The 26,879-nt window shown below is 51.0% G+C and overlaps 3 protein-coding genes across 3 annotated transcripts; 2 read left to right on the top strand and 1 right to left on the bottom strand.

The window, feature by feature from the left end:
* Window positions 1-1,079: 1,079 nt before the first annotated feature.
* On the bottom strand, window positions 1,080-2,015 carry LOC119715341 (olfactory receptor 14C36-like). Its single transcript, XM_038172647.2, has one exon. It carries the CDS (start codon window positions 2,013-2,015, stop codon window positions 1,080-1,082), a length of 936 nt encoding a protein of 311 aa, XP_038028575.2.
* Window positions 2,016-9,414: 7,399 nt separating this feature from the next.
* On the top strand, window positions 9,415-10,350 carry LOC140000005 (olfactory receptor 14A16-like). Its single transcript, XM_072029690.1, has one exon. It carries the CDS (start codon window positions 9,415-9,417, stop codon window positions 10,348-10,350), a length of 936 nt encoding a protein of 311 aa, XP_071885791.1.
* A 6,295-nt stretch (window positions 10,351-16,645) lies between these two features.
* On the top strand, window positions 16,646-17,572 carry LOC113841060 (olfactory receptor 14C36-like). The gene has a single exon (XM_027447777.3). It carries the CDS (start codon window positions 16,646-16,648, stop codon window positions 17,570-17,572), a length of 927 nt encoding a protein of 308 aa, XP_027303578.3.
* The last annotated feature ends 9,307 nt before the right edge of the window (window positions 17,573-26,879 follow it).

Below are 26,879 nucleotides of genomic sequence, written 5' to 3'. Positions count from 1 at the left end.
CACTGTTACTTTGCAATCTTACAGGCCTTCCCCTGCTGGCTCTTGACTGCCTCCCGTGACATTGCAGAGACCTGCTTAGAACAAGGACACCTCAGATTTACTTTTCCCTCTAAAAAACATACCTAAAATTTTTTCCTTGGATGGTCACACATTTTACAAGGTCCTAATCACTACCCACTGAGCATATTGTCCCTGCAGATCCCCTGACATCTCCTGGCAGCTCCAGATTCCTCTCCAGGCCTGCATCCGCCATCAGTCCCACTGCAGGAGGTGCAGTCCCATCGAGATCAATCCAGTTGTCTACTTAGGGTATTGCCACCATAAAGAGAGCACTTGGTGCAGCCCTTGATCCCTCACAGAACACCCTGGGACTTTTTAAGCCTGAACTCCACAAAGATGCCCAGGAAACAGAAGAGCAGGGAGCAACCCCTTGGCTGTGTTCCTGGCAGCAGCTTTGGAAGAAGTGTCTGGGCTTGTGGGTTTGCCCTGAGCAAAACCCTCTTGTTACTGTGGTGCTAGCAGGGAGGCAGCTGTGACACAGGGCTGCACTGTACTCGCTGCTGCCTGCAGGAATTGGGATGCCACTGTAGAGACAACAGGACTGTCACCAAGGTACACGAGATCTGATGGCTTATCCAAATAATAGAGAAAAGGTGAAAAATGTGGAGACCAAAAGGGAGCAGCAGTGAAAAGGCCACGTTCTGCTGCTGGCCATGGCCATGGCTCCAGGGAAGCAGCAGCCCTGACCCGACCTCCATCTGACACCAGGGCTCCTGGTCCTGAGCCCCTCCTGCATGCTGGGGCTCCTCCCCCAGCTCCAGAGGGGATGGGAAGAGAAGGAAGCTGATAACAATGTAGTTCTGATTTATTTTTTTTTATTGTGTTTATCTACATGGTAAGCCTGCTTCTTTAAGTAAGTAGAAGATTAAGTCATTTTAAATGAAAGAAAAATATAATAGCAGGTTAAGGATAACGTTGTTTGAACCAAAACAAATAATTTGAAGAAAATATTTATAGGGAAATATAATAACAAAATTTCTTCCTCACAGTTCATGAAATATTCAGGGGACTCACAGTCATTATTGCTTCCAAAAAAGCAGGTTCCCAAAGACTTTCTTTAACGCATTCTTGAGCTCCTGGTTCCTCATGCTGTAGATGAGGGGGTTCAGTGCTGGAGGTACCACCGAGTACAGAAGTGCATCCACCAGGTCCAGGGATGGCGAGGAAATGGAGGGGGGCTTCAGGTAGGCAAATATGGCAGTGCTGATAAACAGGGAGACAACAGCCAGGTGAGGGAGGCACGTGGAAAAGGCTTTGTGCTGGCCCTGCTCAGAGGGAATGCTCAGCACTGCCCTGAAGATCTGAACATACGAAAAAACAATGTAAACAAAGCAACTGAATGCTAAAGAAAGACTAAACACAAGTGTCCCGACTTCCCTGAGGTAGGCATCTGAGCAGGAGAGCTTGAGGATCTGGGGGATCTCACAGAAGAACATGTCCACAGCATTGCCATGGAAGAGGGGCAGGGAAAATGTGTTGGCCGTGTGCAGGACAGCATTGAGAAAGCCACTGCCCCAGGCAGCTGCTGCCATCTGGGAACAAGCTCTGCAGCCCAGGAGGCTCCCGTAGTGCAGGGGCTTGCAGATGGCAACGTAGCGGTCATAGTCCATGACAGTGAGAACATAAAACTCTGCTCCAATGAAGAAGGCTAAAAAGAAGACCTGTGCAGCACATCCTTGATAGGAGATGGCCCTGGTGTCCCAGAGGGCATTGGCCATGGCTTTGGGCAGAGTGGTGGAGATGCAGCCCAGGTCGAGGAGGGCGAGATTGAGGAGGAAGAAGTACATGGGGGTGTGGAGGCGGTGGTCACAGGCTACGGCGCTGAGGATGAGGCCATTGCCCAGGATGGCAGCCAGGTAGATGCCCAGGAAGAGCGCGAAGTGCAGGAGCTGCAGCTCGCGTGTGTCTGCGAATGCCAGCAGGAGGAACTCGCTCACTGAGCTGATGTTGGGCATTTGCTGTCTTTAGACCCAGTTGTCTGTTGAAGAAAGAAGACAGAACAAAGTTAGAAGAGGCTTCTCTGAGGAAAACTTACTGCAAGAATTAGAGCACCCACCAGCCTGAGCCTCTCTCTTTGCAGGAGAACCTTTCCACAGCTCTGTTGCTTGAGCTTGCAGAGGAGTCCATGCTGCTGTTCATCAGGGGGAAGCAGGGATATGGGGGAAACTCTCGTTCTGTCCACTGATCAGGTCATTGGAATTTACAGTGCTGTTTCAAACAATTCATCTCAATGCAGAACAGAGCTTCAGATGCCACTGCTGAACACTGCTGTTCTCAGATGCCCTGTGCCACCCCTCTGTGACCTGCAGGACCACCCCACTCAAGAGTTTCCCTGAGAAGAAACAGCAGACAGCTGAGAGCAGAGAAGCTCCATTTCAAGTGCAGCTGGACAGAAACCTCACATTGTCTGTGCGTTGTGAGCAAGTTCTCAGCTCTTCCCTCCTAGCAAGAGGTGTAGAGGTCATTGCACTTAGTGCACCTCATTGCAGCTTCCCACAGACAGCCATCCAGCAGCATGGACATGGCCTTTGCACGGAGGTGTCTTCTCCTTGGGGCACCTGGGTAACACAAGGGTGCCACGAGAGAGCTGCATCCTGCTGGAGAGCAGCCTGTAGCCCCGGAGGATGCCCCACAGACAGCTGGATATCTGAAAGCTGGAGTGTCCCATATCCCAGCTGCACCCCTGCAGGGTCTGGGGGAGGTTTGGCCACTCTGCTCATGGCCGCCCAGGGGCACCTGCCTTAGGGCACTCCAAGGGGCTTCTGCCAGACTTCCTCACCTTGCAGGGCAACCCAGCAGGACTCTCAAAGCCTACTGCACTGCCCACTGCCCTCCCAGAAACAAGACCCAGCAGGAGACCCTTCCAGGAGCTGACGCTGCATGGCCCTGCAGCCAGACCCTTACCTTGTCAAGGGCTGTGCAGGTTTCTCCTGCAGGCAGCTCTCAGCATCCTCCCACTGCTAACTGCTTTCAGCCCCTCTCTCGTTTTCTTCTCTCTGTGTCTGTGCCTCTGTGTCTCTTTCCTGTTGCGCTGTGCAGAGGAGCTGCTCCTGGGCACAGCTGGCTCTCTGCACCACGGCCCTCTTGCCACGAGCTCTCTCTGTCCCACGAGCCCGGCCCAGCTCAGCAGCACAGCACCAGCCCAAGGCACTGCAATCACCCCTCTGGGGGCTTGGCTGATGAGCCCAAGAGCCTCAGGCACTCAGAGACAATTGAAGACATCTCTCCAGAAGTGCAAGTCAGAGGCAAGTTTCCTGCAGTGTCCCCCTGAGGGCCAGCACTGACACAGCCTCCCTTGGCGCTCATTAGAGCAGAACCCTGGAGGCAGTGAGGACAAGGAGACAAAGGCAATGTGAAGGTGACACTGAAGTGTACATAAAGTGGCTTTGTTTCACTAAGTACCAGAGTACAGACAATAATGAATGATTTAAAATTTGAAAATACAGAAAAGGAAGATAAAATAGTAATTAACATTAACAACAACAATAACAATAGCAATAACAATATGTACAAGGCAAGTGATGCACCATGCAATTGCTGAGAAGCCCCTCACCGATGCTCAACCTGTCCCTGAGCTTTGGTCCCACTGACCCTGACCAGCCTGCATTGGGATCTCTTGTGCATGTCCCTTGACCTTAATTTATTTTAGTGCAAAATCAGCTTTCAGAGGAAGTTGGAGTATTTTCTTCCCTTTCTCAAATACTCCCTCTGCTGTGTCACCCCACCCAGTGATGCCATCGATGTAGTGCAGGTGCTCAGGAGCTTCCTCCTCTTCCAGGGCAGTCTGAATCATGCTGCTGGCATGCCAGCACTCAGCATTGCGGGACTTCATTCAGGCCATGATAGGCCTCTGTTAGTGCACTCGGTTGGTGCTATACTGACTCAGGTGCATGGCTGTGGTAGGGATTGGCACCAGCTGTCCTTCAGCCCTCATCAACCCTCCAAACAGAAGGGTCCTGTGAGAGACCAAGGCAAGGCAGACAACAGTATAATGTCCTCAGTCTCCAAGGCAGCTATGCCTAAAGCCCACCGATACCCTTTTGGGTCCCTGAGATATCTATCCTCTCCTGAAGCAGTCTCTTCCAAGGATGCACAGAGTCTCTGGGTCAGTGCCAATGGGGTGCTTTTGCCACTCCTTCCCACTTAGAAAACACTTCAGCCTCCAGTACAGTTCAGTGTTGGGATCCCCTTGTCACTGCAGATATACAAATGGGTTCGACCCTCTGTAGCTTGATAGCATTAGGGTTCACTGTGCAGTGGTGCCCACTAGCTCCTGATACTTCTGTGGGTCTGATGTGCAAGACCATCAAATCCACACAGTCCAATAAACCCGACTGTCCCCTTCCTCCCCCTGGCTGGAGGCACAGCCCCTCTAGTCCTGCTCATAGTATTCAGTACTGTGTCTGCAGGACAACCCACTGGAAATTGGAGCAGCAGTTCTCTAAGAACCCCTTTTAGTGATTGTTTGTCCTTGCCACTCACACACCCGTGCCTCTAGGCTGGAGGTAGATTTTCCATCCCACTTTCTCATGTGCTCTCCATGGTCACACCGGTAAAACCACAGGGTGGCACATAGTGTGTGCCCACCATATCTCCTTTCCTGCCCTCTAATTCCAGGGAGGGCCCCGTTTCTCCCAGCACCAGAGCAGCATAGGGATAGGAATTGCATGATTACTGATGCTCTTATGACTTCTTTCTCTTCGTCCTCCTACTCACATGATGGCCCAGCTTTTCTGAAGCCTGCCTCATCTTCTGACTAACTGACTTTCACATCCACTGTTTTTTCTTGCATATAGGAGCAACTGATACAGACAGAGCTTGGTTTTCTGGCTCAGACACAAGGCCCAGAAAAAGAGCTCGAGTTGCTGCAGGACATTTTGCAGATGCTGTAGTGGCTGCAGGGTCTGTCAGAGGGGTTGGAGTGACTGCAGGGCTTTTCACAAAGGTTGGAGTGGCATTGATTGTGGTTCTGTAAGCACAGGCCAAGACCCAGCACACTGCAGTGGTATGTGTCTCCTTGGAAGTGCCAGGATGAGAACACCACCTCAAGCATTTAACCATTTTTTTTTTAGGATTCTGCATTTGCTTGGGATGAAGTTCCAAAGCACTGGAGGTGCCGACTGCTGTAGGTGCCTGCCCAGATCCTCCCACACTCCCTGCCACTCCAAACTCTCCTGCCACCAGACAGATATCTGAATGGTATTCTTAAGTAGACCTGAAACACATTCAGGAGACATAACAATAGCAGCGTGCTGGTTTGACCATCCCAAGGATATTCAAAACTTTGAAGAGCCAGTCTAAATAGCCTGGAGGAGAAGGGTGAGGTGAAAGAGAAAGGGAGAGTGAACAAGTGGGGAAAAGTGTCCTCCCCTTGTCTCCCCATGGCTTGGTTTCCTGAGGAGAAAAGGTCCAGAGTGTAGTTCTTAATAGTTTCTGAGAGATGGCTCCCAGGGTATGTTGGCAATGGCAATGCTGAGTACAAGTACCAGATTAGTCTCATGACCAGGATTTTTATCATATCATAAGCCAGTGTTACACAACACTTCAAAAGAATAAACTTGACGCAGCCATCAGAAAAGATAAACAGCATGACAGGGGAGACTTACAGTAAGTGATGTGCTATTCAACACGATTCTGAAATCGAGCACAACAGATCTGAGCTTAGAAAGGAAGGAAGGAAGGAAGGAAGGAAGGAAGGAAGGAAGGAAGGAAGGAAGGAAGGAAGGAAGGAAGGAAGGAAGGAAGGAAGGAAGGAAGGAAGGAAGGAAGGAAGAAGGAAAGAAAGAAAGAGAGAGAAAGAGAGAAAGAGAGAAAGAGAGAAAGAGAGAAAGAGAGAAAGAGAGAAAGAGAGAAAGAGAGAGAGAGAGAGAAAGAAAGAAAGAAAGAAAGAAAGAAAGAAAGAAAGAAAGAAAGAAAGAAAGAAAGAAAGAAAGAAAGAAAGAAAGAAAGAAAGAAAGGAGGATAGAAAGGAGGATAGAAAGGAGGAAAGGAGGAAAGGAAGGAAGGAAGGAAGGAAGGAAGGAAGGAAGGAAGGAAGGAAGGAAGGAAGGAAGGAAGGAAGGAAGGAAGGAAGGGAGGGAGGGAGGGAGGGAGGGAGGGAGGAAGGAAGGAAGGAAGGAAGGAAGGAAGGAAGGGAGAAGGGAGGAAGGAAGGAAGGAAGGAAGGAAGGGAGAAGGGAGGAAGGAAGGAAGGAAGGAAGGAAGGAAGGAAGGAAGGAAGGAAGGAAGGAAGGAAGGAAGGAAGGAAGGAAGGAAGGAAGGAAGGAAGGAAGGAAGGAAAGAGAGAGAGAGAGAGAGAGAAGAGAGAAAGAAAGAAAGGAGAGAGAGAGAGAGAGAGAGAGAGAGAGAAAGAAAGAAAGAAAGAAAGAAAGAGAAAGAAAGAAAGAAAGAAAGAAAGAAAGAAAGAAAGAAAGAAAGAAAGAAAGAAAGAAAGAAAGAAAGAAAGAAAGAAAGAAAGAAAGAAAGAAAGGAAGGAAGGAGACCAGCATTGTGATCAGCAACTATTAAAATTAACTAATGCTTATAATAGCTTTCTTTTAACATGCTGTGGCCAGATCTGTCATTTGCTCAAAATTTGTGCTCCATGTTGGCCAGATCTGTCATTTGCTCAAAATTTGTGCTCCATGTTGGCCAGATCTGTCATTTGCTCAAAATTTGTGCTCCATGTTGGGCACCAAAAGTGTGGTTAAACCCAGCAGGCTGCCCAGAACCACAAAGCCATTCCCTCACACAAACACCCTGCTACACCCCAACCAGATGCAGGAGAGAAAAAAGATAAAATAGATAAATAAATAAATAAATAAATCTTGGATTGAGATAAAGATAGTTTAATAGGACAGAAAGGGAAGAGAAATAATATGAGCAATGATGATGATGATCATGATGGTGATTGCCTGTCCCACAGTAGTGGTACTCCCTACCCTGGCCAGCCACCCCATATTGATTTTTCAGCACGATGTCGTGTGGTCTGGAATATCCCTTTGGCCACTTGGGGTCAGCTGTCCTGCTTCTGTCCCCACCAGCTTCTCAGGCACCCCCAGCCCTCCAATGCTGGGCAATAACTACGCTGTCAGTGTGTAGCATTCTTTTCATGCTGAATCCAAAAACCAGCATCATACCAGCTCCTAGGAGGAAAATTAATCGATCCTAGCCAACTCCAGGACAGCCATAGTCTAAGGGCATGATATCCCTCTGCGTATATCAAAAGAGAAAAGGTGGTTGTGATTACTTGGAAAGTACTGGAGCTGAGCATGATGCAGATGGTATGGAATATCGGGTGGATTTTGTCCTCGTTTTGGCTGGGACAGCCTTAGTTTTCTTCCTATTGGCAGGTTCAGTGCAGTGTTTTGTATATAGGACGCAGTTCCAGACAAAATAACAGCATACATGAGAAGGAAGAACAGAAAAAGTGGAATCCGGCAGCCTCCAATCCCCTACCCTTCAGTTATTCTGTGCTGTATCTCCATTCAACTAGTTCCTCCTGTATTATTCAAACTGAAGAGCCCAGTACTGCACCAGAGGAAGAGGAACCCCACACATCAGGGCAGCCTGGGACCCTGCCGAGTGAGCAGGGCCCAGGAGGAGGAGGGCCTGGGCACCACGAGGGATGCCATACGAGCAGTGGTGCCTGCTCACGAGGAACCAGGCCAGCTTCCTACAGAGCTGCCTTACGAGGAGCATGGCCACCAAGAAGATCTGAGTTATCAGACTCAGTTCATATTCAGTGAGACAACCCTCCCAAAATTGTATACAGGTACAGGGAAAGAGGTACATGTCTGGGATTCGCTAGTGCAGCCAGGTGTGGAGAGGATCAAGTGCTGTGGCAAGGCTCAAAGTCCAAAAAGAACCCAGGTCTTTGTGTCCATGGCTATGGCTGTTGTCTCTGCCACTGAGGCCTATGAAGAGACAGCTGATCGTTAAAACACCAGGGCCTCATTGGCTCCTCGCCCCCAACCATGAGGCAGGCAGGGGTCGTACCATTCTCCTGCACTTGGCCATGCACATCCCCATCTCCTACTGCCCCACAAAGATAACTGAGCAAGGTGTGACTGCTAAGGATCTCCCTTCCCAGGGGACAGGGGTCAAGGCCTGGCCCTTGTGCTTGGTGACACACATCCAGTTTTCCTACACATCAGTGTCACCTTCACATTGCCTTTGTCTCCTTGTCCTCACTGCCTCCAGGGTTCTGCTCTAACGAGCTCCAAGGGAGGCTGTGTCAGTGCTGGCCCTCAGGGGGACACTGCAGGAAACTTGCCTCTGACTTGGACTTCTGGAGAGATGTCTTCAATTGTCTCGGAGTGCCTGAGGTTCGTGGGCTCATCAGCCAAGCCCCCAGAGGGGTGATTGCAGTGCCTTGGGCTGGTGCTGTGCTGCTGAGCTGGGCCAGGCTCGTGGGACAGAGAGAGCTCATGGCAAGAGGGCCCTGGTGCAGAGAGCCAGCTATGCCCAGGAGCAGTTCCTCTGCACAGCGCAGCAGGGCTGGGGGCACTGCCTGCAGAGACAGAGTGCTTAAAGGCAGGCAGAAGTGGCAGGATGCACAGAGCTCACTGGGGGAGAGCACTTCCCAGCCCTGAACCCGGTAAGTCTCTGGCTGGAGGGCATTGTAGCTTTTGGTCATGGAGGAATGAGAAGCCGGGGGTGCATGAAGGGCTGCCCAGGGTTGTGGTGCTGAGCACGATCCCTGCACTCATCCTGCCCAGGGAGCCCAGGTGCTTGGGCAAAGGAAGAGCAGTGCAGGGGCTGCCTGCAAAGAGAAGGCACTTTCTGCACTCTCTGCCTGCCTCTTCCTGCTCTGATTGTGGGGCAGGCTCTATGTTAATGGGGTAGTTGGAATTGCATGGGTGACTGAGTTTCCTATTCCATTGAATTGAGACAAAAACAGGTTAGTGATGAACCTCAGAATACCCCTTCTACTCTCTCTGCTTACAGACTGCACCAGGGCTTTTCTGAGCTGTTCTTTAGGATGTGCAGGCAGGGGATGTGGTTTTTCAGCACAACCTCTGTGTGCATCCATCCCCCAGATGAGTGCTGCAAGCTGCCAGCAGCTGGGAACAAGGGGATGGACAGAACAGCCCTCCTGGATGTGACCTCTGGTTAAGATGTGCCTCCACAGCGACATTAACCATTGCAGTGCAGCAGAGGTTTCCCACGGGGGGCTGAAGGGCAGAGGTGGCTGCTGTGTACAGGACACTCAGCAAGCATGAAGCAGGGCTTCAGACAAGGAGATAGACAAAGGTCCTCTTGGAAACGGGGAAGGTAAGTCTTTCACTGGGAATTTTAGTCAGAGATTTACTCATAACAGTCTATACATGTATATTTTCTTTCATTTCGCAGGTTCTATGTCCAAAGTCAGCAAATGCCGAACAGCAGCTCTGTGAGTGAGTTCCTCCTGCTGGCATTCTCAAACAAGCGTGAGCTGCAGCTCCTGCAATTTGTGCTCTTCCTGGGCATCTACCTGGCTGCCCTCCTGGGCAATGGCCTCATCCTCAGCACCGTAGCCTGCCACCACCACCTCCACACCCCCATGTACTTCTTCCTCCTCAACCTCGCTGTCCTTGATCTGGGCTGCATCTCCACCACTCTGCCCAAAGCCATGGCCAATGCCCTCTGGGACACCAGGGCCATCTCCTATCAAGGATGTACTGCCCAACTCTTTCTCTTTGCTTTCTTGGCTGGAGCAGAGTTTTCCCTTCTCACCATCATGGCCTATGACCGCTACGTTGCCATCTGCAAGCCCCTGCACTACGGGAGCCTCCTGGGCAGCAGAGCTTGTGCCCAGATGGCAGCAGCTGCCTGGGGCAGTGGCTTTCTCAATGCTGTCCTGCACACGGCCAACACATTTTCCCTGCCCCTCTGCCAAGGCAATGCTGTGGACCAGTTCTTCTGTGAAATCCCCCAGATCCTCAAGCTCTCCTGCTCAGATGCCTACCTCAGGGAAGCTGGGGCACTTGTGTTTAGTGTTTCTTTAGTCCTTGTTTGTTTTGTTTTCATTGTGGTGTCCTATGTGCAGATCTTCAGGGCAGTGCTGAGGATGCCCTCTGAGCAGGGCCGGCACAAAGCCTTTTCCACGTGCCTCCCTCACCTGGCTGTGGTCTCCCTCTTTATCAGCACTGGCATGTTTGCCTATCTGAAGCCCCCCTCCATCTCTTCCCCATCCATGGATCTTTTTGTGTCAGTTCTCTACTCAGTTGTTCCTTCATCAGTGAACCCCCTCATCTACAGCATGAGGAACCAGGAGTTCAAGGATGCAGTAAGGAAACTCTTTGGATACATGCTTCTTTGCAATCAATAATGTTTGTGAGTCCCCTGATTATTTCAGGAACTGTGAGGAAAATTTTTCTTACTATATTTCTCTATACGTATTTTCTACAATTTTTTTCTTTTGATTTAAATTATATTATCCTTAACCTGCTACCTGATTTTCTTATATTTATTTTTTCATTTATAGTGACCCGATCATCTAATTATTGAAAGAAGCATGTTATGTAGAGAAACATAATAAATAATTCACAGAATTCACAGAATTCACAGAATCTCTAGGTTGGAAGAGACCTCAAGATCATCGAGTCCAAGCTCTGACCTAACGCTAACAGTCCCCACTAAACCATATCCCTAAGCTCTACATCTAAACGTCTTTTAAAGACTTCCAGGGATGGTGACTCCACCACCTCCCTGGGCAGCCTGTTCCAGTGTCTCACAACCCTTTCAGTAAAGAAGTTCTTCCTAACATCCAACCTAAAACTCCCCTGGCATAACTTTAGCCCATTCCCCCTCGTCCTGTCACCAGGCATGTGGGAGAACAGGCCAACCCCCACCTCGCTACAGCCTCCTTTAATGTACTTATACAGAGCAATAAGGTCACCCCTGAGCCTCCTCTTCTCTAGGCTGAACAAGCCCAGCTCCTTCAGACGCTCCTCATAGGACTTGCTCTCCAGGCCCCTCACCAGCTTCGTCGCCCTTCTTTGGACCTGCTCAAGCACCTCAATGTCCTTCTTGTAGCGAGGGGCCCAAAACTGAACACAGTACTTGAGGTGCGGCCTCACCAGAGCCGAGTACAGGGGGACGATCACCTCCCTAGCCCTGCTGGTCACAGTGTTTCTGATCCAAGCCAGGATGCCGTTGGCCTTCTTGGCCACCTGAGCACACTGCTGGCTCATATTCAGCCGACTGTCCACCATCACTCCCAGGTCCTTCTCTGCCTGGCAGCTCTCCAACCACTCATCTCCCAGCCTGTAGCTCTGCTTGGGGTAATTGCGCCCCAGGTGCAGGACCCGGCACTTGACCTTGTTAAACTTCATGCAGTTGACCTCAGCCCATCGGTGCAGCCTATCCAGATCTTCCTGCAGAGCTTTCCTACCCTCGAGCAGATCGACACACACATAGCTTGGTGTCATCTGCAAACTTACTGAGGGTGCACTCAATGCCCTCGTCCAGATCATTGATGAAGATATTAAAGAGGACCGGCCCCAGCACCGAGCCCTGGGGGACGCCACAAGTGACTGGCCTCCAACTGGACTTGACTCCATTTACCATGACTCTTTGGGCCCGGCTATCCAGCCAGTTTCTAACCCAACAAAGCATGAGCCAGTCCAAGTCAAGAGCAGCCAGTTTCTTGAGGAGAATGCTGTGGGAGACGGTGTCATTTCTTCTGCTTTGTCCTCTTTCTTCCAAGATGGCCCAACACTGGAGAAACCTGCCTCATCTTCTTCTTCCTCTTTTATTGTCTGGGTAGGGGTTTCCTACCATTCTAAAGAAAAACTGAGTTTCAGACTCATTTTTTCCTCTTGCATGTAGAGTCAACAGATGCTGGCTTAGGTTCATTCTCTAGCCCAGTGACGTGTCCCATTGCAGGGGCTGGAGTGGCTGCAGGGCCCATCACAGGAGTTGTTCTGGCTGTGAGGCCTTTCATAGGAATTGGAGTGGCTGCAGTGTCTATTGCAGGTTTGGGAGTTGCTATAGGGCCTATTATAGGGATGTGTTTAACCTTAAGCCCATTGCAGGAGCTGGAGTGCCTGTAGGGCCTGTTGCAGGGTTTGGAGTGGCTTTGGACAAGCTCTGGGCCTGTCAAAGGGGCTGGAGTGTGCCTGCAGGAAAAGTCACAGGGGTGGGAGAGGTGTGGACTGTAGCTTCATAAGCATAATTTAACCACCAGCATATTGCAGTGTTTTGTGTCTCTTTGGAATTGCCGGGGTGATGACACGCTTAAGCATTTCACAGTTTTGTTTAAGATTGCACTTGCTCAGAGGTGAAATTCCAAAGCACTAGACATGTCCACTGCTGTAGGTGCCTGCCCAGATCTTCGAACTCTTCCTGCCACTCCTAGCTTTCCTGCTTCTGGACAGATCTCTGGATGGCACGTTTAAGTTGTTGTTTAAACTTAAACAAAACCTGAATGGCATTCAGGAGACCTAAAAGTAGGAACATGCTGGGTTGACCATCCCAAGGATATTCAAAGCTTTGAAGAGCTATTGTAATTAGCCTGGAGGAGAAGCATGAGGTGGAGGAGAAAGGGAGAGTGAAGAAGTGGGGAAAAGCATCCTCCACCACCCTGCGTAGATTTACTCCCTGAGGAGAAAAGGCAAAGACTGTAATTCTTCATAGTTTCCAAGAGATGAAGAGATGGTTCCTGAGGTATTGAGGGGGCAATAATTTGATCCTATCAGAAGTCAGCGTTATGCAATACAGCAAGGCAGTAACCTTAAACCAGCCCCCAGAACTGATAAACAGCATGACATGGAAGTTACTAATGTGCTATACAACACAGTTCTGAAAAGAAGCACAACAAACCCCAGATCAAAAAGATCAGTATTGTGATCAGCAACTGTTAAACTCATCTAATGCTTATAACAATTTATTTTTAAAACGTTGTGGTCAGATCTGGCATCTCAACCTCTGTGCTCCACGCTAGGCACCAAGAAGACTTGCTGTGGTTTGACCCTGCAGGAAACTCAGCACTACAAATCTATTCATCCAATGGGACAGAGAGAACTGAGAGGAAAAAAAAAAAAAAAGTTCATGGGTTGAGATAAAGGCAATTTAACAGAACGCAAAAGGAATTATTATTATTACTATTATTATTGACACCAATTGACTAAGGTCATGACATTTTTGTGTTCATATCGAAAGACAGGAAAGGTGGTGGTGATTAATCAGAAATTGACAGAGCTGAGCATGACATAGATTGTATGAAATATGTGCTGGATATTGTCTTAGTTTTGTCTGAGATAGAGTTATTTTTTCTTCCTAGTAGCTGGTATGGAGCTGTGTTTCAAATTTACAGAATCACAGAATAGTTCGGGTAGGAAAAGACCTTATAGATCACATAATTCCAACTCACCTCCCATGGACAGGGACACCTTCCACTAGACCAGGTTGCTGAAAGCCCATCCAACCTGGCCTTGAATGCATCACGGGATGGGGCACAGATCTAATAGATCCATATCCTTCTTACACAGGGAGCCCCAGAGCTGAATGCAGTCCTTGAGGTGTGGCCTCACCAGGGCCAAGTACAGAAGGACTATCACTTCCCTACATCTGTTGACCACAGTATCCTTGGTACAAGGCAGGCCTTCTTGGCCGACTTAGCACACTGATGGCTCATATTAGGCCGACTATCCACCAATATCCCCAGGTCCTTTTCCCCTGGGCAGCTGTCCAGCCACCCTTCCCACAGAATTGCATGGAGTTGTTGTGCCCCAAGTGCAGGACCCAGCACTTGGTCTTGTTGAACTTCATGCAGTTGGCCTCAGCCCATGGGTGCAGCAATCAACAAGACAGAAGTCACCTCATGAGCATTTTTAAAGAAATGGGCTGGCTGCTGCTCTTGCAGCTTCTTGGCTAGACACAGCCAAGCCTTGTGCCTGCTGCTGTGCAGTCATGGACTCAAGCAGAAGGGACAGAACAACCCATGTTGGGGCCTTCTTTCTGCCTGGGTCCTCCTGGGTGTGGAGGCAGAGGGGATCCCCCAGTCAGCATGCCAAGCAGGTGCCTTCTGCTGGCCTAGCAGGGCCACTGCCAGATGTCAGCCCGAAAGTGCAGATCCCAGGTCTATGTCAAGGGTGACCTGCCACCTACAGACAGAAGTGACCTCGCAGTCCCTGCCACAGCCACATTCCTGCTGCTGCGGCAGGAGATCCTGAGGTAGAGCTGACTTCTCTAGTCCCTTAGAGACAAGGGTTCACTTTTCTGGATTAGAAATATAGCAGATGGGCTGTCCTGTTTAGGGTGTCAGGTCTGTGGTTAGGTTATGGACAAGCTTTGTGGAATAGGTTTTTGTTTTACATCTGCCTAGAAGTCTAGGTTTAATGGAGCATGTTAATGCTAGTATTGAAGGCAGGGATTAGGGTGAACACAAGAGTAAAGGCAAGGGTAAAGGGTAAAAAAAAGTGGGCTGAGTTTTGCTTCATGGAATAATTTGAATTCAAGCATTAGAATAGGGGATTCTTGTCAGGGCGTTGGAGTGGCATTTAGGTTTAGGGATTACTCTTTAAAACTCTTCAAAAATGGGTTTTCATTAAAACTGGTTACTTTTAAAAATTGTCTAACAGCCTTACATCAATGTTTTAATTCTGTGTTAAAGCTGCATCAAAATTGCAGGAAGCCTCTTACCTCTCTGAAATTGTTGTAGAGGTTCACTCACTCTTCTCCCTCCCTCTCTAGGGATGTCTGGATCAGCCCCTGGCTTTGTGTTTCATGGATTACTGAGGGCAGATTGAGAGACATCAGTCAAGGCAGGGAGGTGCTCAGAGCAAGGTGAGAGCAAGGTGGGGAAGCAAGGTGGGTATCTAAGTCCTGCAGGGAAACAGGTGCAGACATGTGACAGCATAGGACAGCGTGTGGTGGTTGTTGTCAAGGATCTTTTGCAGGATGAAAGCCCCGACAGAGCCAACAGCTTTGTCTGCTGGGCTCGGGCTCTTGTCTCCGTCAGTGATGCCTATGAGGAGACACTTCATCCTTACAGCAGTAGGGCCTCAATGCCTCCTCATCCCCCTCCAGGAGCCTGGGAGATGTCCTCCTGTAGCCTTGTACTTGGCACTGCCCTTACCCACTGTGCATTGACCCAGGAAAGCCCTAAACCCAGCTGGAGGGACAGCATCTCCCTTCCCAGAGGCTGGGGTCAGGGCCCAACTGTTGGACTTCATGGGACACATCAAGGTTTCCTCAGCATCAGGGCCACCTTTCCTGGGCCTTGGTCTCCCCGTCATCACTGCCTGCCCTTTTCTGCTCTAACAAGTCCATGGGGAGGCTTTGTCAGTAATGTCCCTCAGTGGGACCGTTAGCACTGTGAGAGGCTTTGGAGTTTGCATCAGACTTGGACTACTAGAGAAGCTGCTTCAGCCACCCAGATAAAGCTCCTCTGCCAGGCACAGCATTGCTGGGGGCACTGCGTGCAGCTGGCATGGGGAGAGGAGAGAAGGGGGAGAGAGGTTCAGTGCAGCCTGAGGTGGGGGGGTAGGCAGAGGAGAGCTGGCAGAGGGAGAAATCTTGCCAGCCACCTCCCCATGGTAAGTCTCTGGCTGCAGGGCAATGCTGCTGCACACCCTGCCAGGCTCTCCTGGAGCTGGCCCAGCCCTCAGCTGATGGGAGCTGTCAGGAGGACGCTCGGTGTTGGAGTTGAAGGGCATGCAGGGCTTGTGTGCTGCAGGGTCAGCGTGCAGGGCCCGAGGGCTCCCTTCTCTTGGGCCCGGCTGTAGGCAGTGCAGCTGGGGGTGCAGGCAGGGGTGTCCAGGGCTGTGGTGCAGAGCAGGGTCCCTGCTGTGCCCCAGAGGCTGTGTGCCGCGGCAGGGCCTCTGCTACCTGCCAGGCTCAGCACTCAGCCTGCCCGGGGAGCTGCCCAGGGGCTGCGGGGAGAAGCTGTGGGTGGAAGGAGCCCCCCTGGTACCGCAGGGCAGGGTCCTGCTGCTGCCCAGAGCCTGCTGCCTGGGGCAGGCTGCTCACAGCCCCACACCTCCCAAGGGCACTGCACTGCAGAACTGCCCGGCAAGAGCTACCTGAAGGCAGTGCACTTTTTAGAATCTGCTTCATTTTCCTGCCCATGTGCTGAGGCAGAAGGATGGTAATGGAGTAGGAGCATCTGTAGTATGCTCAAGGCTCCTTGTAGTAAGGCTCCTTGTAGTAAGGCTCCTTGAGCATTGCTGCTGCTCTGAGGCACCTCACACACCTCAGCATACAGACAGTACCAACACCACCTTTTTTGCTTCTTAAGGAGTTATTTGACCTTCTCCCGTCCTGCCGACAGGGACATGTCCTTGCCCAGTGGACATCTCAAATCACTTAGGGTTCCCTTTTACCCGATGCTGTAGACTAGGACTGACTGCTGCAGAGCCCACAGCACAGCCCCCTGCTTCTTGTGGCACCCTCAGAGCACCAACCAGAGAAAAGACAAGGAGCTGCTGAAAGCTCTTCCTGAAATGAATGAGGCAGTATGTTGTTTGTGTGGTGTTTCTTGAGATGTGCAAAGTATTTTGCACAGCCTATGCTTCATTAGGACAGGCTCCCTTGTTCCAAGGCAAGAAATGTGTAACAGTTGCTCCATTACTGATTTCCTCCTCCTGGCATTCGCAGGACCCCATGCCCAGAAGGAGCAAATGCCCAACAGCAGCTCTGTGAGTGAGTTCCTCCTGCTGGCATTCGCAGACACGCGCGAGCTGCAGCTCCTGCACTTCGTGCTCTTCCTGGGCATCTACCTGGCTGCCCTCCTGGGCAACGGCCTCATCCTCAGTGCCGTAGCCTGCCACCACCGCCTCCACACCCCCATGTACTTCTTCCTCCTCAATCTCGCCCTCCTTGACCTGGGATGCATCTCCACCACTGTCCCCAAAGCCATGGCCAATGCACTCTGGGACACCAGGGTCATTTCCTACCCAGGATGTGCTGCACAGCTCTTTTTGCTAGTCTTTTTGATTTCATCAGAATTATCTCTTCTCACCATCATGGCCTACGATCGCTACATCGCCATCTGCCAGCCCCTGCACTACGGGAGCCTCCTGGGCAGCAGAGCTTGTACCCAGATGGCAGCAGCTGCCTGGGGCAGTGGCTTTCTCAATGCTGTCCTGCACATTGCCAATACGTTTTCACTGCCTCTCTGCAATGGCAATACCCTCAACCAGTTCTTCTGTGAAATCCCCCAGATCCTCAAGCTCTCCTGCTCAGACTCCTACCTAAGGGAAGTTGAAGTTCTTGTGGTTACTGCTTTTCTATTTGGGGGTTGTTTTGTTTTCATTGTGGTGTCCTATGTGCAGATCTTCAGGGCAGTGCTGAGGATGCCCTCTGAGCAGGGCCGGCACAAAGCCTTTTCCACGTGCCTCCCTCACCTGGCCGTGGTCTCCCTCTTTATGAGCACAATTATTTTTGCCCACCTGAAGCCCCCATCAATTTCCTCCCCTTCCCTGGATGTTGTTCTGGCATTTCTGTACTTGGTGGTGCCTCCAGTAGTGAACCCCTTCATCTACAGCATGAGGAACAAGGAGATCAAGGTTGCCATGTGGAAAGTGATGACTGGGTGTTTTTCTTGAGCAATATATTGCCTGCCTTCTTCTGTAAATCACTCATAATGTAAATCATGATAGCTGAAGCCAGTGGGTATTATGTTCTTATGTTGTTATTGGTGTTCTGCTTTTTTCTCCATTTTATTTTATCAAATATTTTCCACCAAGAAATATAATTCTTTATTTTGCTTGAGTATTTAAACCAATTAAAGTGACTTTTTGTCTTATATCATTCCTCTGAGACGTTTTCTGTGGCTTCAGGGACGGTGTGCAGAGGTGAAGAGGAAGAGTTGTGGCAGTCCAGCCTGGGAGCACCAGTGCTGGGTCCATGCAGAGCTGCTCTCCTGCCACTGCCACCCTCTCCTGCTGAGCCCTGCTGGCGGAGTAAGGCCTGGATGCTCCTGTAGCTTGGTGCCAGTGCTGCTGTGAGGCTGTGTTGGGACTGCAGGCAGAGACAGGCAGTGGGCACATGAGTGACACAGCTGGCCTCCAGAACAGCATTTCCCTCCTAAAAGGGCCATGCCTGAAGGCTCATGTCATCTTTCAGTGTTGCTGTCATATCAGAACCTGCTCAAAGAGAGTCCCAAAGGCTCCCTGGGACATAGGATGAGCTGGGAGAAGAGCAGGGCCTGTCCAGGTGCAGGAGAGACACAGGAACAGAAACCCTTTGCAGCTGCTGCTACCTGCAGGCACATCGTACGCACATGGAGGGAGGAACAAGAGCAAGCACAAAGGCCATCGGCTATCCCTAGGGGTGTCATGAAGGCCAGTGGGGCAGAGTGTCTTCAGGTCCCTTTATCCTGAGTGTAACAACCATGGGGCATCTGCCTGAATAGCAGAGAATAGTCCAGGGGGAAGGCACCTTCAGAGACCGTCTAGTCCAAAGTGCGAGACCTGAATGCAGCTCTGCAATGTGTTTCCTTGAACCCTCAAGGTCTCTGTGCCCATTCCTCATGCTGTGGGGCATCTCAGAGGAGGACAGAGCAAGGCGATACACCCACCACAGGGCTGAGGTGCCTCCCAGCCACTGGCAGTGGCTGCAGGAGCCAGAGGGACCCTGCAAGTGCTGCAGTGCACTGTGTGTGTGCAAGGCAGGGACTCGTGTCTCTGTGCAGCCCAGTGTGGATGAGCAGTGCACGAGGCCAGCTCAGATATGGGCTCCTCACAGAGCCTTGACATTTCTCTGTGTAGAATTCCAGTAATTACCCCCAGTGTTCCCATGAGATTTTTGTCTCCCTCCTTGCACAGGTTCATTGCAAATGCTTCTCTCACGCTACTCTGCCTTTTGGACTGGTGGTGACAGCAAACTGGTGGCTGTTGGTGACAGCCAACATGGCTTCACACAGGGCAGATTGTGCCTGACAAACCTGGTGGCCTTCTACGATGGGCTTACAGCATTGGTGGAGAGGGGAAGAGCACCTCACATCGTGAACTTTGACTTGTGCAAATCATTTGACACTGTCCCACATGATAGCCTTGTCTCTCGATTGGAGAGACATGGGTGTGATGGATGGATCACCTGGTGGGTGAGGAATTGGCTGGATGGTCACCCTCAAGGAGCTGGAGTCTACAGCTCAATGTCCAAGTGGAGGTCAGTAGAGTGGTGTTCCTCAGAGGTAAGTATTGGGGCCAGCACTGTTTAACACTTTGTCAGTGACATGGACAGCATGACTGAGTGCAGTCTCAGTGAGTATGCTGATGACACCAAGCTGGGTGGTGCAGTCAATACACTGGAGGGAAGGGATGATATGCAGATGGACCTGGACAGGCTTGAGAGATTTTCCTGTGGGAACCTCTTCACAAAGGCCAAGTGCAAGGTCCTGCAGCTGGACTGGGGCAATCCCAAGCACAAATACCGGCTGGGTGGAGAATGGGTAGAGAGCAGCTCTGAGGAGAAGGACCTGGGGTACTGGTGGATGAGAAGCTCAACCTGTGCCGGCAACGTGAGTTTGCAGCCCAGAAAGCCAACTGCAGTTGGCCTAAAGGGGGCCTAAAAGAGGGTGCTTTAAAATTAGGTATAAGGAAGACATTCTCTCCTTTGGGGGTGGTGGTCAATGGAACAGGTTGCCCAGAGAAGTTGTGTCAACCCACCCCTTGCTCCTTCGTGGCCAGAAGCCTCTCATGCCAAACCACGACAGAACTCCGCCCTCCCCCCCCCCCCACCCCACCCCCCCCGCAAGTTGCTTTTTAACCTCATCTTTCCTGCATGGGGCCTCCTCTGCACCACAGAACCCAGTCTCAGCTCCCACTTTGCCACAAGCGCTTTGCATGGGTGCTACAGGGCCTAACACTACCATGTCCTGCCCTGGCTCTGCCATCCTGCTGGGCAGACTTGAGGGTGACAACAGCAAAGGGATACATTTGGGTGTGGAACGTGGGGCCCAGCAGAGACAAGGAGTCGAGGGAGAGGACAGGGCGAGGCAGCAAAGGCAGCACGAGCAGTGGTGTTGGTGCGGGGCCACGTTTGTACGAGGAGCCTGAGTGGGCAGCAGCTGGCAGGAGGTGAGGGTGATACTGGAAAAGCCAGTCAAAGTAACTCTCTAAGACTCAGTTTGGAGTTTTAGAAAACAGGTGTTTTTTATGGAGGTGCTGGACACACAGGGGATCACTCCAGTGCTTCCAGAACTGTTTGAGCTATAGGGCTTATATACAAGCAAAACAAACATGTTAATCACATTTCCCCAAAACATATTCATACCACTTCCTGTAACTCATGAAAATCAGTAAGTGTCGCTGACACATGCACATTTGTTTCCACTGTCTCTCAGGGGTCTCTGGTGGTCATCAGTAGTCTTCCTCACTATGTTCGTTAGTTGAATCCAGTTCTTGTCCATGCTCAAGCCATCAAAATCTTTCTTCTCTTATTCTTTCATCTCAGGTGTGCATACAAAGCTTAGGTGGTTACACATCCAAGGATATATGCATAGCATGAATTTCTCACCTAATCTTCTGACACATGCTCTAGGCCTGGGTCACCTTGCCCTCAGTCTGAGATACAAGTCTGTAGGCTCTTATAGATAAAGCTGACTAATCAGTGACTAAAGTAACATCAGGGGTGAATGTTTCTAAATTTCCTTCTCTCTAACAGAACCTAGTAAAGGTTTCACCTATCTCCTAATGAAGCTTTTCAAATTTGAAGCCATTGTTCTTTCAAGGAAGAGACCATTTTTCCTTTCAGCTCAGTATCAAGGGGAGGCCAGGAAGCCCCTCCCAAGGCTGCTCATGTCACCAGAGACAAGGCCGAGGATGAGGGGAGAGAGGGGAATGGAAGGGCCATGGTGAGGTCCCTGCTGCATTGCTGGTTGCCCTGCAGAAGACGTGCTGGCCAGCAGGCCTTGTGAGGTCACCCAGCACCTCACAGAGCACCCCAAGGCAGCAGGGGTGGCACTGGAGAGGCAGGTGGCAGATCCCAGCCAGGGGCTGTCTGTGGGTCCTCTCTGCTGCAGCCGCCTGATTGCGCGTGGTAGGAGGAGGGCAGGCAGGACTTGGGGCCACCATGCTACGGTTCCCAGTTTCCTTACATGGTTCCTAACCTGAGACTTGTCCATCGACTGTAAGTGTTCCCTGCAGACGACTTTGTGAAACACTGGGATTTGGTGAATAATTCTCATTCAGTTTTCCAAGGAGAAGAGAGCCTCTCTTTCCCATCTTGTGATGCTCTGCTCTGCATCAGGGGCAGAACAGCTCCATACATCACAGCAGGCTTAGACCAGACTGCAGGAGCTCCTGACAGATGGAAATCTGCTTTCAGAGATGATGGCACATTTTGGGTAAGGGTAAAGAGCATGAGAAAGGAAATCCACCATAATTTGGCTGTTTTGGAGGTCCAGAGTTGCGATGAGGAGAAAGAAATGCCACTCCAAGGGCAGTGCTGTGGTGACTCAGAGGGTGTCTGCTTCAGCCCATGGCTTGTGTTTCAAGTCAGAGGCAGTGAGCATAAGGAGTCCCTAGTATGGGTAGGGAGATGCTGTGGTGGGGAAGTAGGTTGGATGTCTCCAGGCCACAGGGAAAATGGTTCAGGCATGCAACAGGGTAGGACAACCTGTGGGGAGATGTCAAAGGGCACTGGCAGGGCTGGAAGGCCCTGACACAGCAGAGGTCTTTGTCCCCGTGGCTCTGGCTGTTGTCTCTGCCACTGGGGCCTATGAGACGACACATTGTGCTCCTGGCACTGGAACCATGTGGCCTCCTTGCAGCCCTGTGCACTGATGTTGTACTGTTGTCCTTTAGTTGCCATCACACACCCCAGATCCCACTGCCCCTTGAAGAGCAGTGTGAGGGACAGAAGCACTCTTCCCAGAGCTGGGTGTCAGGCCTTGGTGCTTGCTTTGATAAAACACATCAAGGTTTCCTTGCCATCAGGGCCACCTTTACTTTGCCTTTGCCTGCCTATCATCACTGCCTCCCGTTTCCTTTGCTAACAAGTCCATGGGGGAGCTGTGGTGGTAATGGCCCCCAGAGGGACCAATTAACACTCCCAGAATCTTCAGCATTTCTCCTGGCCTTAACCTCTTGAACAGCCTGCGCTATCTTCTCTCAGCATCAGAGGTGCATGGACTCAGCACCAAATATACCCTGGGGCTCAGCACAATGCGGAGAGCCCTCCTGTGCCCTCTTTCTGCCCAGCAGTTCATTCAAGGCTTCAAGGTTTTTACGTCTAATTGGGGAGATTTCAGAAAGCTAGTGAATGAAGCAGATTTCAATGAGCAGTTGATAATAAGGGAGCTTTCCCTTCAGGCTGGATTCTTTATTGATTTATTTCAATTCCCTGCCCTCTTCCTTTGCTATTGATCCAGAGGGTCTCCTAAGAAGGCCTGGTCAGCTTGGAAAGGCAGTCCCTTGAGGCCAGGCACTCCGTGGGCAACCTTGCTCCTCACCTCCCCAGCCCCACCATTTCTCTCAGGAGCCACCTGGGACTTGCAGCACTTCTCCTCCCATCAGACTTCTCCAGTCAGGGCTGCAGCTGCATGTTACAGCTCCTTTGCACCAACTCCCAGCCCTTTTCCCCACAGAACTGCCTGCACACAGGCACAGAAGGACTGCTCCCCATTGAAAACCAACCAAAGTTAAGTGTGGTGCAGTTCAGTAAACAGTAAAACACTCTCCTCAGCTGTGTGCCCTGTGCAAGCTACAGCTAATGAGGTTCACCTTCCCCAAGGGATGGCCATACAAGGACTGTTCTAGGCAGAGTGTTTGAAGTGATGAACACGTGCTCTTTTATTTATTTATTTTTATTTTCTTTCCTATGTTGGAATAATTTGTTCACCTTTCCAGGCAGACCTTGCTAGGTTCAGGGGCCCCTCTGTACTGGAGGTGTTTTTCTGGGGCTGGCAGCTGTCAAGAGGACCTGTGGGAGACCAGAGGCCCTCAGGAGCTGCAGGTGGAAGCTGGGCAGTGTGTCGCAAAGGATTGATACCGGCCATTAATAAATATGAAAACAAAGGAAAACAAAGTCACAAAAATCATAAAAGTGGAAATGTGCATCCATAAATTGTCAGTGCTTTAGAAGTTTGCCTTTATTTCTGTTTAGTTTTGTATTCTTTTTTATTTTTATTGACATTTTCAAAACATTTCTAGTATTGTTAGGCGAACACCATTAAGATCATTCTGCATCTTGTACAAAGCCCTGTGCCCCCCCGAAGAATCTTATCATATCCATGACAATTCACAGTCTTTGCAAAAAAGTACATAACACTGAGATCTGGACCTTGCTGCACAGACGGAGGAAAGCAGGGCCACGAACATGCATGAAATATTCACTTTTCCAGGTTACAGGTCCAGGAGATGTGGAAGTGTGGCAAAAGTAGAAAACATGCTCAGCTTTATGGCCAGGACAGAGTATGCATTTCCCTCCAGGTAGGAAAGAAAGTGAAAAATGAGACCGTCTCTGAGAGGAGCAGCATGCAGAGGGAGAGAACTAACACCCCAGAAAAGCCCAGATCTCTTCCCACACCTCAGAGCACATCCAGGCAATGGACTTCCAGGTGCTTACAGCTGGAAGACAGGAGCTGGAGGTGTAACGCAGAGATGGCTGAGGCAGTGCCTCCCAGGCTACAGTTACAGCCAAGGAAGAAGAGGAGATGTTCACCTCCCTGGCTGTCCCCTACAACACAGGAGGATTCAGGCCCCACAGCATCTCCTCTGGCACCACCAGAAACTGGGCCTGAGGTCAAAGGACCATAAGGCATGTTGGCAGGGACCTCAGGAGACCTGCAGCCCAAGCAGTCATAAGCATGGTCAGAACAGGCTGTTCAGGGCTTGATCCTGCTGTATTCTGCAAAACCAGAAAAGACAGAGACTGCACAGCCTCTGGGTGACGCCTGGCTGAGCTCATGGTGAGAAGGCTTTTTACCTTCTCTCCAGCCTGAAGCTCTCCGCTTTCACCTTCACAGCTGTTGTCTTTCGTCCTCCCACCCTGAACCCAGCTGAAGATCCTGGCTCCGCATCCTCCACAACCCCCCCCCCCCCCCAGAGATACAGCCAGAGGAAGTCCCCCTCGCCCTGCCCTTCCCCAGGCTGGATAAGCCCAGCACCCTCAGCCTCTCCTCATGGGCAGAGTTCTGCAGAGCATCTTGGGGAGCCTGTGCTAAACCCGCTGCAACTTGCTTACATCCCTCCTGTCCTGGGGACCTCAAATCTGGGTGCTGTCTTCTGGATCACGCCTTCCCTGCATCCCCTGGCCATTCCCAGCTCACACAGCCCAGTACACTGCTGGCTGTCCTTGCTGGTTACAATTCCTTTGTTATTATACTCCCTTCCTTTTCTGTCCTCTTCAACTGTTTTTACATTAACTGACAATTTCTTTCCATTTTCTGATTCTCTCCCATATCCCTGAGCACAGAGGAGAGGGAGATTTTTGGCAAAGAGCAAGGAAAAAGAAGGCATGGAGTCCCTCAGCCCCATCTGTGCTCGTTGCTATGAAATAACTTGTTTGGCACTGAGGAGACATGAGGGGATGCCTCCCATGGCCAGCATGTTGGAATGGAAGGACACAGGCTCTTTAGGAAGGACAGGCTGGGGACATGAGGAGGGGGCATCGCCCTCCCTGTCAAGGAGCAGCTGGAGTGCCTGCAGCTCTGCCTGGGGATGGGTGAGGAGCTGACGGTGAGCATGATGGGTCAGGGTTATAGGAGGGCAGGGACAGGGGCATTGGAGTTGGGGTCTGCTACAGGCCACCTGATCAGGAGGAGCAAGCAAATGAGGCCCTCTTGTTTGTTTCTCCAGAGAGTATTTTGGGTGATGCAGTGTGCTTGGGTACCGTTGTGAGATGCTTGGCTACTGCAGGAAGTAGCCGATAAGCTCCCATGAGAAGACTGGTGCTCCAGGTGTTGTTTTGGAGCCCTGAGGAGATGCCTGGGTTTTCCACTCAGATGTTGGAGTGCAGTGGGGAGATTCTTGGGGACTCCAATGAGGTTCTTGGGTGTTCCAGGGAGGAGCTTGTGTGACCGTGGGAGAACCTGGCATGACCAGGACAGAATCAGGTGCACCAGGGAGATGTTAGTATGCCCCAGGGCTATGCTTATGTGCCTTAGGGAGGTTCTTGGTTGCCCCTCTTACACCCCAGGGAGGTTCCTAGTGCTCCAGAGAAAGCCTTGGGTGCTCTATGGAGATGTGTTGTGTTTCCAGAGACATATCTCTGTACCCCAGGGAGGTGTTTGTGAACCATGGGGAGGGGCTGAAGGTGCCGATGGGGGATCTCGGCTGTCCCTTCAGGTGCTAGTGTGCCCTGGGGAGATGTTACAATGCTCAAAGGATATGCCTGGGTGCCCGGGGGCACATGTGGGTGCTCCAGGGACATGCCTGGGTGACCCAGTGAGTGCTTTATTGCTCCAAATAGATGCTTGGGTATTCTCAGAATCTACTTGGGTGCCTCTGGGAGATGCTTGTGTGATCTAGGAATTACTTGGGTGTCCAAAATAGTGCTTGTGAGCCCTGGGACATGTTTGTCATCAATGGCAGGAACCTGAGTGTCTCACAAAAGTGCATGGATACTCTGGGGTGATGCTTGGGTGCTCCAGAGAGATGCCTGTGTGCTTAAGGAAGGTTGCTTGGCTCAAGCGAGGAGATGTTAGCGTGCCCTGGAAAAATGCTTGGGGATTCCAGAGAGATCCTTGGGTCCTCCAGGAAGGTGCTTGTGTTCCCCAGAGAGATGCTTGTGTGGTGTCCCCAAGGAAGTACTTCATTGCTGTGTGCAGATGCTTGGGTCCTGCAAGGATTTCCTTGGGTGCCCCATGGAGACGCTTGGGTGCTCACAGTTGATGCTACTCTTCCACAGAGAGGTGCTTGGGTCTTCCAAGAAGGTATTAGAGAGAAATATGGAGATGCTTAGATGCGTGAAGGATATTCTTATTTAGGGTAGACTCTTGAATGCTCTAGGTAGGGGTTTGATGTCTCCAAGGAGATGCTTTTGAGCACTGTCATGATGATTCAGGAGGTGCTTGGGTTCCCTGGCTTGAATCTTGCATGTCAAGGGATGTGCTTTGGAGCATGAGGGGATTGTTTGGATACCTAGGAAGGTTTGGGTGCACCACAAAGCTCCTGGTGTTCTCCAGGAGGATGCTTCTGTGCTGTTACAAAAGGTTTGTGTCTTTGTGGTGGTTTTACTCGGGTGGGCGGCCGAGCTCCACCACAACTGCTCTCTCACTCCCCCTCCTCAAAGAGGAACGGGGAGAAAATATGATGAAGAGAGCTCAAGGGTTGAGAAAAGGATGAGGAGATTGCACAGTAATTATTGTGATGGGCAAAACAGACTCGGCATAGGGAGATAGTACTTATTACTAATAAGCTATAGAAGTGAGAAACAAAGGAAAGAAACCAAAAGCACCTTTCCCCAACCAGCCACTTCCACCTCATCCCCCTGAGTGGTGCAGGGGAATGGGGGAGCGGGGGTTATGGTCATTCTATAGCGCTTCTTCTCTGTCGCTCCTTCTCAATCACTCTCATCCCCTGTGCCGTGGGGTCCCTCCCACGGGATGCATTCCTTGCTGAACGGATCTGGCATGAGCTGCCCAGAGGCAGCAACTCTTCCAGAACTGCTCCAGATATGGGTCTGTACCATTGGGTCCATCCCTCAGGAGCAAACTGTTCCAACCTGGCTCCCCCACGGGCAGCAGCTCCTGCCAGGTCACCTGCTCCTGCGTGGGCTCCTCTCCACGGGCTACAGGTCCGGCCCGGAATCTGCTCCAGCAGGAGTCTTCCACAGGCTGCAGCCTCCCTCAGTGCAGGTCCACCTGCTCGACTGTGGTCTCCTCCACGAGCTGCAGTGTGGAACCCTGCTCCACCGTGGTGCTCCATGGGCTGCAGGGGGACAGCCTGCTTCACCATGGTCCTCACC

The sequence above is a fragment of the Anas platyrhynchos genome, chromosome 31, assembly GCF_047663525.1.
Source record: "Anas platyrhynchos isolate ZD024472 breed Pekin duck chromosome 31, IASCAAS_PekinDuck_T2T, whole genome shotgun sequence".
Classification (NCBI taxonomy): Eukaryota; Metazoa; Chordata; class Aves; order Anseriformes; family Anatidae; genus Anas; species Anas platyrhynchos.
This window is presented reverse-complemented; position numbering and strand designations above follow the sequence as displayed.